Genomic DNA, 14630 nt, shown 5'->3' with positions numbered 1-14630 from the left:
TGGATTGGTTAATTTTGAGCATCCTCCTTAAAAAGTCCACGTCTGATTTCAATATGTTCTTCCTCCATTATCTGTCAAATCAACACCTTCATCTCTGTCTCCACTGACACTTCTTTCTTGCAAGCCACCCTAATTCCAAGCTTGCAACAGCAACTATCTCCCAGTCTTCATCTTGACTTAGCTGTCTTCTAACCCATTCTGGAGAAAGAATGGTGGTCCTTCTACTTTTTTTTTTTTTTTAGACAAAGTCTCACTCCGTCACCCAGGCAGGAGGGCAGTGGCATGATCTCAGCTCACTGCAACCTCGGCCTCGCAGGTTCAAGCAATTCTCCTGGCTCCCAAGTAGCTGGGATTACAGGTGTGTGCCACCACACCCAGCTAATTTTTTTTTTTTTTTTTTTTTTTTTTGTATTTTTAGTAGAGACAGGGTTTCACAATGTTGGCCAGGCTGGTCTTGAACTCCTGACCTCAAGTGATCCACCTGCCTCAGCCTCCCAAAGTACTGGGATTACAGGCGTGAGCCACCACACCCGACCCTACTTTTTTTTTTTTTTTTAAATGAAAAAGATGGGGCCTCACTACGTTGTCCAGACTGTTCACTAACTCCTGGACTCAAGCAATCCTTCTGCCTCAGCTTCCCAAATGCTGGGGTTATAGATGTGAGCCACCATGCCTGGCCAAGAGTGGTGGTCTTTTTAAAACAGAAATATGGTCCATGCACTTCCTTGGGAAAGTCATTCAGTGCCTCCTAATGCTGGCAGGATAAGGTCCCAAACTCTACCACCTGGCCCATAAGGCCTGAGGGCATGCAGCTCCTGCCCGCCCCCTAGTCATCACACACAACTCCCCTTGCTGAGGAGAGTTCCAGCCAGACCAAGTGGGAGGACCCAGGCTCCAAAACTTCTCTAGCACCAAATGCTGTGTCCCAAACCTGTAAAGCTCTTCACCTGGCTAAGTCCTATTTCCTCTCTCAGGAAGCTTTCTCCAGCCTTCCAAAGCCAGGTTAGGGTGCATGCCAGGCCCCTTCATAGCTATGTGTTTTAATGATCTGTTCCCCCAGCAGAATTCTGAGTGCTTTACCTGTTCTATTAATCCATTCTCACACTGCTATTAAAAACTACCTGAGACGAGGTAATTTATTAAGAAAAGAGGTTTAATTGACTCTCAGTTCCACAGGGTTAATAGGAAGCATGACTGGGAGGCCTCAGGAAACTTACAATGGTGGAAGGCGAAGGGGAAGCAAGTACCTTCTTACCATGGAAGAGCAGGAGAGAGAGAGTGAGGGTGGAAGTGCTAAACATTTTTAAACCATCAGATCTCGCGAGAACTCACTACCATGAGAACAGCATGGGGAAAACCTGCCCCCATGATCCAATCACCTCTCACGCGGCCTCTCCTCCAACACTAAGGATCATAGCTCCAGATGAGAGTTGGGTGGGGACACAGAGCCAAACCTTCTTAACCCACAACAACCTTATGAGGTGGATACTATTATTATCCCCATTTTACAAACAAGGGAAAGAAAGCACAAAGAGGTTAAATAACTTACCCAAGGACACAAAGAAGTAGCAACTGGATCCAGTCCAGTGAGGTCCCAGCCCCACATCGGTAACCACCATGCAGAGTGTTTCTTACTTCTCTTTGTAACCCTAGTGCAGAGCCTGACTAGTATAGTTGATGTTAAGTAATTTTTGTTTACCTCCATATTGTCTACTCATTCAATAAATATTAGGTTTCTGCTTCCAAGGTAGTCTGTAAGGATTAGCTTGAAATGATCAAATGAAAACATTATTGGCCAGGTGCGGTGGCTCACGCCTGTAATCCCAACACTGGGAGGCCAAGGCGGGTGGATTACCTGCGGTCAGGAGTGGGAGACCAACCTGGCCAACATGGTGAAACACTGTCTCTACTTAAATACAAAAATTAACTGGGCATGGTGGCGCACACCTGTAATCCCAGCTACTCAGGAGGCTGAGTCAGGAGAATCGCTTGAACCCGGCATGCAGAGGTTGCGGTGAGCCGAGATCGCGCCATTGCACTCCAGCCTGGGCAAAAAGAGCAAAACTCCATCTCAAAAAAAAACAAAAAAAGAGAAAGAAAAGAAAATATTATTTAATGAACTTGTTAATTTACACTTTCTGAAGACTGTGCAGGAACACTGGTCATAGTGCGAGAAATAGAGAATGAGAACAGTACCTTTACCTTTGAGTTGACAGGCATGGGGGTCGTGACAAAAATAAAACAAAATATTTTAAAAAGATCATCACTGGCCGGGCGCGGTGGCTCAAGCCTGTAATCCCAGCACTTTGGGAGGCCGAGACGGGCGGATCACCAGGTCAGGAGATTGAGACCATCCTGGCTAACCCCGTCTCAACTAAAAAATACAAAAAACTAGCCGAGCGAGGTGGCGGGCGCCTGTAGTCTCAGCTACTCAGGAGGCTGAGGCAGGAGAATGGCGTGAACCTGGGAGGCGGAGCTTGCAGTGAGCTGAGATCCGGCCACTGCACTCCAGCCTGGGCGACAGAGTGAGACTCTGTCTCAAAAAAAAAAAACAAAAAAAAAACACATCACTTTTTCATTCCTGTTCCTGAATCCTTGGTGGATTATTTATGTCTGCCTTCTCCTAAAAATAATTCTATCCAGGATGCCCCAAGGACGTCATGCTGGAAGCTTCCTGTAGGTAACCAAGGGCGCCCCAGTGGTGCTAAGTGCTGAGGCTGCAGGTCTGAAGACAAAAGCCTCCAGAGCTTGACCAGGAACGGTTCGTTTGACTGCAGCCACAGTAAGGAGCCAGTGCTGCCACCTGCTGGCCAAGAGCAGGTTCGCCCACATCCATCCTGTTAGGAGGCTGAATCACAGCCAGATGTAGGAGGGAAGGGATTTTATCACAACTCGCTTAGTTTAGAGATGAGGAAACTGATGAAAAAGGGACTTGCCCAAGGTCACGTAAGTGGTGGCATAGTCAGAACCGGAACCAAGTACAGGGTTTCTGCAAAACCTGATCCACGCTCCTCTGGATTCAGGCACATGGAACTTAACCTTCAAATTGCAGTATACTCTTTTCTCGCTTTTTCCTTTCTCTCTTCGCTCCTCCCCCTTTTCCTCCCCACCTCCTTTCTCCTCGCCTCTTCTGTCCTCTCCCCTCCCTCCTCCCTTCCCCCCTCCCCCCCATTCCTCCCCTCTTCTCCTCTTCCCATTTCTCCTCCCCTCTGCTCTCCTCTTTTTTTTTTTTTTGAAACCAGTTCTCATCACTGCACTTCTAGGGCAGGAGAAACACTGGGGAATGAGGCAGCCTAGCTCTGTGGAGGGAAAGGGAGCTGGTCAACATATGCTTTAGGTATTTTTGGTTTTGTTTTTAATAAACTTTATTTATAGAGCAGTTTTAGACTCATAGCAAAATTAAGTGAAAGGTAGAGTATTCCCGTATAGCTCCTGATCCTACATACTCACAACCTCACCTGCTAACAGCATTCCCCACTACAGCAGTACATGTGATACAATTAACGAACCCACATTGACACGGCGTTTTGACCCAAAGTCCATAGTTTACGTTGAGTCGCTCTGGTGTTATACATTCTATGGGTTTGAACAGATGTATAATGATGTGAATCCCCCTTCAGAGTAATGTACAGAATAGTTTCACTGCCCTAGGACTCCCCTAGATTCCTCCTGTTCATCTCTCCTCCTCCCACCCCACTGGCAACCACTGTCTCCATAGTTTTGCCTTTTCCAGAAGGTCACATAGTTGGAACCAGAGAGCATGTAGCCTTTTCAGACTGGCTCCTTTCACTCAGTAACGTGCATTTAAGGTTCTTCCCTGTTTTTTCATGGCTTGATAGCTAATTTCTTTTTAGTACTGAATAACATTCCAGATTTACCACAGTTTATCCATTCACTTACTGAGGTGGCTTCCAAGTTTGGGTAATTATAAAGTTGCTGTAAACATCCATGTGCAGGGTTTTGTATGGATATAAGTTTTCAGTTCATTTGGGTACATACCAAAAAGCACAATTGCTGAATTGTATGGTAAGAATATGTCTGGTTTTGTAAGAAACTGTAAAACTGTCTTGCAAAATGGCTGCACCACTTCACATTCCTCCCAGCAACGAGTGAGAGTTCCCGTCACTCCACGCCCTTGCCAGCATTTGGTGTTTTAGATTTTGGCCATTCTCATAGGTGTGTGGTATGCTTTAGTTTTTCAGTAATTTGGGAGATGAACTATTAGTTTCAGAAATCCTCACACTTGTTAGCACTATCTACCCGTAGAATCAAAATCACAGGGAAGCCTGGAGGTGTTGAGTTACAGAAAACGTGAATACTTGCCTGCAGTTCACAAAGGGCACAGGGGTGAGACTCATGCTTTTGTCAGCGGTGGGGCAGCTGAGTATGAACCAGACTAAGGTGGCTGGGACAGAACCCCAGGGTACTGTCCCCTGAGTCTATGTTCAAGCAATGCAGAGTGGCAACCAGAGGATGCTAAGCTCGAAGGAGATGGCTTGACTCTATCATGATCACTGCCTGCAGTTACCACCAGGAAGGCCTAACACAGGGTGCAGGATATTTAAAGAGAAGGAACAAGTATAACCCAATAAGGAAGGCATAGGCTAAAGATAAAGGCCATCATCCAGAGAGAGTGCTCAAAGGCCTACCTTCCTTTGCCCATCAGCATTTAGACACATGTTTTAGTTTACTTCTCTCTCACTGGCTAATAGCAGACCACAGTGTGCTTCTTTGTTTCCTGTCTGCACCATCTGTTCTCTTTAAAGTAAAAAAAAAAACAAACTGTCTGAGTATAGGATGGGGAGAACTTGTTAGAATACATGTGACAGTATTAAAGGCTAATGCTTATTGATCTCCTTCTGTATACTAGCCAGCGGTTTTTGTAAAATTTTTAAAAAATTGTTTTTTGGGACGGTCTCACTCTGTCTGTTGCCCAGGCTGGAGAGCACTGGCATGATCTCTGCTCACTGCAACCTCTGTCTCCCAGGTTCAAGCAATCCTCCCACCTCCACCTCCCGAGTAGCTGGGACTATAGGCATGTGCCACCACACCCAGTTAACCTTTTGCTTTTTTTTTTTTTGGTAGAGATAGAGTTTCATCGTGTTGCCCAGGCCGGCCTTGAACTCCTGAGCTCAAGCAATCCACCTGCCTCAGCCTCCCAAAGTGCTGAAATTATAGTTGTGAGCCACTGCGCCCAGCTCTAGGCAGTGTTTTTCATGTAATTCTCAAAAAAAAGAACCCCACAAAACTCCATGCAGTACATACTACTATTATTTCCACTTATAGATGAGGAAACTAAGGCACAGAAAGTAAGTAGCCAACTTGGGATTATCTTCCAGATAATTGGAGTATGTCCACGGTGACTCCAAAAATGGCTAAAGTGAAGGCACATAAGTGGTTTTCATAGGACTCTTCTAGGTAGAACAAAAGAAGTAAGAGTCCTCTCCTATTCCAGATTGACCATTCTATAGCTCATATATAAGAGAAATAGAGATAAATTTGAATCTATTCAGAGACAAGTGACCAGGATACTGAGGGAACCAAAAACAAGGAGATGTTAGGAGAAGCGGAAGGAACCGGAGATATTTAGCTTGCAGAAGGCTCAAGAGAACCATGAGAGGTATGTTCAAGGGTTTGAAGGGGTCAGTGAGGAACAAATTTAAATTGATTCTGTATAATTCCAAAGAGTAGAACTAGGTCCATTTTGTGGAAGCTAAAGGGAACTTGAATCTTTAGATGGTCAGAGCAATTTTTAAGACAGAAAACACTGTTTCCTGATGGCTTGCAGAAGCACAGACAGAGAGCCAGAAAAAGTGGACTTGAATATGCCTGGACAAGGGCACACAATTTCTGGATTTAGGCTCCAGTTCAGCCACTTACTGGCCAGATGATCTCAGCCAAGCCAAAGCATCTGCCATTCTCATTGTTCAGGGTTTGCAGGGAGAAGATAAGAGCAGGTCCCAGAACTCTCTGTATCTATAAAGAGTTGTACAAATGTAAGGATTTGTTATGATTAAGGCATTAGCTTATTATGACAATGTAATCGAAATGAATCTGAACTCAGAGCTGTTCAGCTGAGTCTTCAAGATGTCCAGGTTTTGTATGTGTCTCTCCTTCCACCATGCAGGATTTGAACACAGCTCTATTATCTTACAGTAGAATGGGCTCAGTGAGGTTTACATGTGCATCTGTTTTTTCTATTGGACATGTGAGCTTGCTGAGGTCAAGAATTGTGTCCTTCATGTTTTTATATCTTAATCTCCAGCACTTAATCAGGGATTAGTATACAGTAATGAGTTGGAAAATGGTAGTGGGGTGAATAAGTGAGAGAATGAATAAAGTACAAAATAAGGCAAGTAGAAAGCAAGGGATTTCTATATTGCAGCATGGGGCGAGCATGCAACTTCCAGGATGACAGCTTTGAAGGGGACAATACTTAATCGAAGTTCAGTATTTGATGTGTTTATTTTAAAATCAGTCATCTAATATTAGTTTGTTTTTATTTGTATGGCACATTATAATTTTCAACACTTTTTAACCTTCACTATCTTATTCAATATTCACAAATGTGCACTAACATAGGGAGGTTATGTGGATCAGGCAGGATATATGTATCAGGCAGGAATAAACTGTGCTTATGGCAGAGCTCATGTTAGAACATAATGTTCCGATTTCTTAGGTTGGAGCTCTTCGCTCCATGCCAGGCCACCACGCCTCTGTGGCTAACCTCGTGGTATCATCTGGTTCTGTCCAACCTCCTTTGTGGAACTCAGTTATGTGATTAGGAGAAAAAATGCCCAGCCTTGCTTTTGCATCTGGGAAATGATGAAGAATGAATTTGTTATTTCTTAAATATAAAAAAATGCAAACTCTAAATATGTAAAATATACCCATGTAAAAATTATTAATATTTTAATGTTTAAAACTTGATCTTTATTTTATATTAAACATTTATCTGATATTAAAATTTTATTTGATATTTGATGCATGTGGTTAGAGGGGCTAAGACATCACCCTGGCTTTGGAAGCTGCAGTCAGGCCCTACAAACATGTATCTTTTCTAATTCTGTCTTTGTAGGCCATGACAAATGTTTGCTATTTGTAATATTGTGCTACCTCCAAAAGACTTAACAATTGGACATTTAAAAATAAGTATTTTCAGTTAATATACTAACTAGAAACATGTCTTTTGTAACACATGATGTCATACCATCTTGAGATTAATAATTTCTAATATGATACAGTTTTGCATGGGCTGAAATAAACAGGTCAAGCTAAAACAACATGAATGGTAAAAGCAATTTTTTGTAACATTAGGAGGAAGTAAACCATGACACTCCTGACCCTTTTAGACCCTCCAGAAAGAGAAGAAATCAACATGTCTGGTTCTATGTCTGTAACAGAAGAGATTATGTAGGAACCTGGAGCGGGCCAGCCACGGAGAAAGGTCAATAATAGATAATCACAAGGACATAGTGCTTACTAAAATCTTTTTTCTTTGACATGTTAGAAATGATTGTCCACGGTATTAGCTCTCATCTGGAATTTGTTTTTTTGAAGATCCTGAATGTTTACCCTGCCTGCTACAATTTTTTCCCATGATGGGAGACTCAAGATCGTCTGAAACCATTGTTCTTCTTTTAACTCAGAGGTTGAGTACCACCATTCCTGAGAGGAAAGAAACAGAACAAATAAATCATTAGTGTTTCTTGACTTTCGTAATCAAGGTTAGTCCAATATCAAACAAGGCAAAATAACTTTGAGCTTTCAAAACCATGTGAACCCATAGAAAAAAATGAATCTTGCTGTCCAAACTAGGATACTGACACAGCCCTCTTTAAATAAACACGTATACTCATACATTCATTCACTTATTCAACAAAACTGAGTATAAGGCTCTGTGCTAGGCACTAAGTGTGGTTTTTGCTGTCAAAGAGTTCACATTCTGAAGGAGAGGAAAGACATGCAGACAGATGTAACACAAAGTGGAAAGTGGCCACAAAGAAGGGCAGAGAAAGGCATGCTAAGGGGGATTTGGATGAGGGAGAGAGACCATGAGAACTTAAAGGTGAAGAGGAAGCTCACAAACCTAAAATATGGACATGTCACTCTTTCTGGTAAGAATCCAGAAAGGCCTATTGTGACTGCTATGGTCTGAATGTTGGCATCCCCTGAAATTCATATGTTGAAAATTAACCCCCAAGGTAATGATATTAAGAATTGGGCCTTGGGGAGATAATTAGGTCATGAGGGCTCTGCCCTCATGGATAGAATTTGCACCCTTATAAAAGGGCTGGAGGGAGCAAATTTTCCTTTTCCATCCTTCTGACATGTGAGGACACAGCAAAAGGCACCATCTGTGAGGAATGGAACCTCACCAGACAGAGAATCTCCAGAGCCTTGATCTTGGACTTCCAGCTTCCAAAACTGAGCAGTAAATTTCCATTGTTTATCAACGACCCAGTCTAAGATATTTTGTTACGGCAGCCTGGATAGACTAAGACCTTCCAGGCCTGGGGAAACCTAACCAGGCAGTGGGCTTCTGGGCTTCTTTATGTGGGTGAGCATCTCCCACCCCAGTTTGCTAGCTGATGATACATACTTTGCTCATGTTCAGCCAGCATTTCTCCAGCATATTCCCCTGTGTTTCAGAGAGTCGCAAGGCTGTGTTCAGGAAGACGCCACATTTCTGCCCATCTCCCATCAATATACAGGTGTAAGCCATCAGGTGGTAGAGCCTTGGGCAAAAGACAGGGCCAATGGTATTTTGAGCCACCAGATTCTCCAAGTTCTAAAGGAAAAAACCCACAACAGTATATTAGAATCAAACAGGGGTCCTTGACTATAAGTTATTTCCTTTACAGATGATTTGGGAACATTTCAAGGATTTAAGCGATCAAGTGAGAAAATACATTATAGAGACATACACAGTAGGTATTGGAGATAAGATAATAAATGTCTGGTGGAGTAGCCCCCATGGTCCACTGAGATCAGGAATTGACCTGAAAGATCCCATCATTACTTCTCTACAATTACTTTTTTAAAAATTATTTTGATTATTATAATTATTCAGGCAGTACAAGTTAATTGTTGAAAAATTAGAAAAAAAAATTGGCCATTTTTGCATGTAGGGAGCTTGTAAATAACCACTTGGTCCTAGAAACAAGTAAAAAGCTGGACAGGCCAGGCACAGTGGCTCACACCTGCAATGCTAGCACTTTGGGAGGCTGAGGTGGGCAGATCAGAAGGTCAAGAGATAGAGACCATCCTGGTCAACATGGTGAAACCCTGTCTCTACTAAAAATATAAAAATTAGGTGGGCGTAGTGGTGTGTGACCGTAGTCCCAGCTACTCGGGAGGCTGAGGCAGGAGAATCGTTTGAACCAGGGAGGCAGAAGTTGCAGTGAGCCAAGATTGCACCACTGAACTCCAGCCTTGTGACAGAGCGAGACTCCATCTCAAAAATAAATAAATAAATAAAGCTGAACAGACTAGAAGATCAACAACTATTCTTGGATCCATAAGAGAAGTGAGAACATGGGGCAAACTGCTGCCCCTAAGACTGGAGAGACAAACAGATGGAGACTCACCAGTGGAAACCACTGTGGGAACCAGTGCCAGGCTAGGAAAACCTGAACTGTAATTGATGAATTGCTAGAAACTCAGAGTGGACTGGTCTGGGCGTTAAAAACTCTTGGGAGAAGAGGATTCTGGAAAGACGGCAGAGTAGGAAGTACCAGCTATCTGTAGCCCCACCTAGACTATCATTACACTGGCAGAATCTGTCAGAATGTAACTATTTTAGAACTCCGGAGTCTACTGAAGGCTTGTAAATGCCAGAGGAAGGCTTGGATGGTAAACTGAGATTAATTTCAGTTTCAGCTCTTAGAACAGCTCCCTGTCCCCCAGCCTCAAAACCTGTGGCAGACAGTTGTGCACATGCTCCTGAAGAACCTGCACACAACTTGTGGTAACAAGGGTGGGCACAAAGGACCCTGTCTGAGATATCAGGAATCTGTGCTCTGATCACCGATGGCTGCTTCTGATGGAAGAGGTAGGCAGTCATTGTTGCACCTCTCCCCATCATTGCAAGCCCCTCCCACTCCAGTTGAAGTGACTTCCAGGGGATTTAAAGGGCTATTGCCCTTTCCCCACCCAACTTTTTCTCTCCACCCACCCTCCACCACCTTGACAGCTAGACCTTAAATACTAGGACGTTCAAAAGCAGCTGCCTATAAAAGGAAAATTAGAAAGTGACTGTGCATGCCTAGGGAAAGGCACAGGCTCAGAAAAGATCTGGGAAGGCCTTAAGTTTGCACCTCAGGCTGATCCTTGGCATAGAGACAGCCTACAACAATAAAAAACAAAAACAACAACAAAACCCAGAAAACTCTGGGGAAGAGGGAGAATTTGATATCCAGAGCTATCATATTATTAGATTCAAAGGTCTAGTTTTCAACAGCAATAACAAAAAGGCATACCAAGAAACAGGAAAGCAAGGCTCATCCCAGGAGGGAAAACAATATCAAGAGAAACTGTCCCTGAAAAAGACCTAATGGCAGATATCCTACACAAAGATTTTTAAACAACTCTAAAGATAATCAAAGAACTAAAGGAAAATGTGGATAAAGTCAAGTAATTGATGTATGAAAATAATGGAAAGATCAGTAAAGTGACAGAAAACCTAAAAGTATACCAAAAAGAAATTCTGGAGGTAAAAAGTGCAATAAGTAAAATAAAAAAAAAACAAAAACCACTAGAGGGATTCAAAGGCAGGGTTAAACAGGCAGCAAACTTGAAGACATGACAATGGAAATTATTGAGTCTGAGGAACAGAAAGAAAAAAGATTGAAGAAAAGTTAGCAGAGCCTAAGGGACCTGTGGAACACCAAGAAGTGAACCAATAAACGCATTGTGGACATCCCTGAAGAAGAAGGAGAGAGAGAGAGAAAGGACTAGAAAGAATATTTGAAGAAATAATGGTTGAAAACTTTCCACATTTGGTAAAAGACATGAATATAAACATCCAAGAAGTTCAACAAACTCCAGGTAAGATGAACTTAAAGAGATACACACTGAGACAAATATAATCACTTTTGAAAAGTGAAAGACACGAAACTTGAAAGCAGTGAGAGAAGCAACTAATCACATACATCTTCAATAAGATCACCAGCAGATTTCTCATCAGAAAATTTAGAGGTCAGAAGGCAGTGAGCCAATACATTCAAAATATTAAAAGAGAAAACCCCGTCAACCAAGAGTCTTCTATTCAGCAAAAGTGTCCTTCAAAGATAAGGGAGAAATTAAGACATTCCCAGACAATCAAAAACAAAGTTAATTACCACCAGGACTTTCTTCCAAAAAATGCCCATGCCTTAAAAAAAAGAAAGAAGAAAAAAAGAAAAGAAAGAAAAAAGAGAAATGCCTAAAGGAGCCCTGTAGGGTAAAATGAAAGGACAGTCAAAGCTCTAAGAAGAAATAAAGATCTCAACAAAGGTAAATACATGGACAATTAAGTGTTATTGTAATAATAGTTTGTAACTTGTTTTGTTTTCTACATTTTTAAGAGATTAATACGTTTTTAAAATTTAGTAGCCCAAAAGCTAGTATTATTGTAACTTTGGGTTGTAACTCCACATTTTGTTTTCTACATAATTGAAGAGACTAATCATTTAAAATAATTATTCATTTATGTTTTGGGAATGTAATTCTGTGACATCAACAACTGAAAGGGGAAACTACTAAACGAGTGGAGTTCTTTGGGCATTACTGAAGTTAACTTTAGGATGCTAAATGTAATCCTCATGGTAACCATAAGGAAAATAGCTATAGAATATATACAAAAGAAAATAGGGAAAGAACTTAAATGTTTCACTATGAAAAATTAAATGCAAAATAAGACTAGTTCAGGAAATGAGGAATGAAAAAGCTGTAAGGCATATTGAAAACAAATAGCAAAATGATACACACAAGTCCCTCTTTATCAGTAATTACTTTAAATGTAATTGAATTAAACTCTCAACAACAACAAAAAAAAGCAAGTTGGCAGAATGGATTTTTTAAAAACATGACCTAATTGTATACTAAAAGAGACTCACTTTAGATCCCAAGACTTGTACAAATAGATGGAGAGTGAAAAGATAGAAAAAGATACTTTATACAAATAGTAACCCAAAGAGGATAAGGGTGGCTATACTACTGTCAGACAAAATAAACTTTAAATCAGAAAGAAACTTACAAGAGACAAAGAATATTATATATTAATAAAAATTTAAATACAGCAAAATATATATAACAATTACAAAAATGTATGTTTTATAATTATATTTTTAAAATAAAAATATAACAATTACAAACATTTATGCATCTAATAATAAGATCATCAGTATATATGAAGCAAAAACTGACAAAATTGAAGGTAGAAATAAACAGTTCTGTAATAGTAGTTGGAGACTTCACTAATAGTAATGGATAGAACAATTATACAAAAGATAAGACATAGAGGACTTAGACAACACAATAAACCAACTAAATCTAACAAACATACACTTAATGGGTATAGAGTTTCTATTTTACAAGATGAAGAGAGTTATGGAGATGGAGGGCAGACATGGATACACAACATTATAAATGTATTTAATACCACTGAACTGCATACTTAAACATGATTAAGATATTAAGTTTTATGCTATGTGTATTTGGATCACAATAAAAAAAAATTAGGCCAGGCGTGATAGCTCACACCTATAATCCCAGCACTTAGGGAGGCCAAGGTCGTCAGATCACCTGAGGTCAGGAGTTCAGGACCAGCCTGGCCAACATGGTAAAACCCCATCTCTACAAAAATACAAAAATTAGCCAGGCATGATGGCGGGTGCCTGTAATCCCAGCTATTCAGGAGGCTGAGACACGAGAATCACTTGAACCAGGGAGATGGAGTTTGCAGTGAGCCGAGATCTCGCCATTGCACTCCAGCCGGGGCAACAGAGTGAGACTCTGTGTCCAACAACAACAACAACAACAAAAATTAGACCAAAAAAACCCCAAACACCTTCAGGTGAGCCCCCACAGTTTTGTGTGTTTTACCTCCAGAAGCTCAGCCAGGATCTCTCAGTAAATATTGGAGGAAAAAAAATCCCTCATTCTTTCAGCAGAGGAAGAGGAAAAGGAACCATTTTGAAACACGCCAGAGTACTCTGTTCTTCTTAACAAGGTTTGCCCTCAGGAGAAACTCTGTAACCAGAGCCTAACCTCCAGGAGTTTTATTAGAGCCTAACTGATGTTGGGGAAGAGGAATACCCAACTAAACCCAGCTCTAGCCATTATGTCTCACTTAAGGAAAAAGGGACTGAAAAGCATTTGTGAAGTTCTTAGTCCAGAGGAACAGGCTCACTAAAACACTCAGACCTAATCATAGGACTGTAGAATGCTTTCCCTCTCCTCACACCTTACCATCACATTACTAAAGACCTATTTAGACAAAGTCTTTTTACCTGGTACATCATATCTGGCTATCAAGAAAAATTACAAGGCATACTAAAAGGCAAAAACACAGTTTGAAAACACAAGTCAGAACCAGACATGACAGGGATGTTGAAATGATCAGACTGGGAATTTAAAGTAACTATGATTAATATGCTAAAAGCTCTAATGAATAAAGTAGAGAGCATGTAAGAGCTATATAAGCAGAGAGATGGAAATCCTAAGAAAGAACAAAAAATAAATGCTAGAGTTCAAAAACACTGTAAGAGAAATGAAGAATGCCTTTGATAGGCTTATTAGTAGACATGACCCAGCTGAGGAAAGAATCTGAGTTCAAGGGGATATCAATGGAAATCCACAAAACTGAAAAGCTAAGAGAACAAAGACTAGAAAAGAAAAACCATAACAGAATATCCAAGGATTGTGGGATAAGTACAAACAGTATACTAGATGCATAATAGAAATATCAGAAGGAGAAGAAAGAAAGCACACATCAGAAATATTTGAAACAAGAAAGACTGAAATGTTTTCCAAATTAAGGTCAAACACCAAACCAGAGATCCAGGAAGCTCGTAGAACACCATGTAGGACATATGCCCCAAAACCCCAACATATAGGCATATAATTTGTAAACTACAGAAAATCAAAGATAAACAAAAAATTTTAGGTTGGGCAGGGTGGCTCACACCTGTAATCCCAGCACTTTGGGAGGTGGAGGTGGGCAGGTCACTTGAAGTCAGGAGTTCAAGACCAGACTGGTCAACATGGTGAAACCCTGTCTCTACTAAAAATACAAAAATTAGTCAGGCCTGTTGGCAGGCACCTGTAATCCCAGCTACTCAGGAGACTGTGGCAGGAGAATAGAATTGCCTGAACCCAGGAGGTGGAGGTTGCAGTGACTCGAGATCACGCCACTGCACTCCAGCCTGGGTGACAGAGTGACTCCATTTCAGAAAAAAAGAGAAAAACAATTTTTAAAGAAGCCCAAGGGACTTCTATAGATGAACAACAACAACAAAAGAAGAATTGCCTTTCACTTTTCCTCAGAAACCATGCGAGCAAGAAGACAGTGCCATGACCTGTTGACAGGAAAAAAATCCCTAGAATTCTTTTTTTTTTTTTTTTTTTTTTTTTTTTTTTTTTTTTTT

General features: G+C 41.1%; 1 protein-coding gene across 3 annotated transcripts in view; it reads right to left on the bottom strand.

Moving 5' to 3' along the window:
• Positions 1–7216: 7216 nt before the first annotated feature.
• ADCY10 (adenylate cyclase 10) overlaps positions 7217–14630 on the bottom strand; it is a 98101-nt gene continuing 90687 nt past the window's right edge. For 2 of the 3 annotated variants that reach the window (XM_025393747.1, XM_025393754.1), the window contains 2 exons: positions 8603–8791; positions 7217–7668 (listed from right to left, as the gene is read on the bottom strand). In XM_025393747.1, coding sequence (XP_025249532.1) covers positions 7507–7668; positions 8603–8791 — 351 coding nt within the window. In that variant the 3' untranslated portion in view covers positions 7217–7506. The remainder of the gene's footprint in view (positions 7669–8602; positions 8792–14630) is intronic. The other variant, XM_025393738.1, reaches the window with a different exon arrangement.

The sequence above is a fragment of the Theropithecus gelada genome, chromosome 1, assembly GCF_003255815.1.
Source record: "Theropithecus gelada isolate Dixy chromosome 1, Tgel_1.0, whole genome shotgun sequence".
Taxonomy (NCBI): domain Eukaryota; kingdom Metazoa; phylum Chordata; class Mammalia; order Primates; family Cercopithecidae; genus Theropithecus; species Theropithecus gelada.
This window is presented reverse-complemented; position numbering and strand designations above follow the sequence as displayed.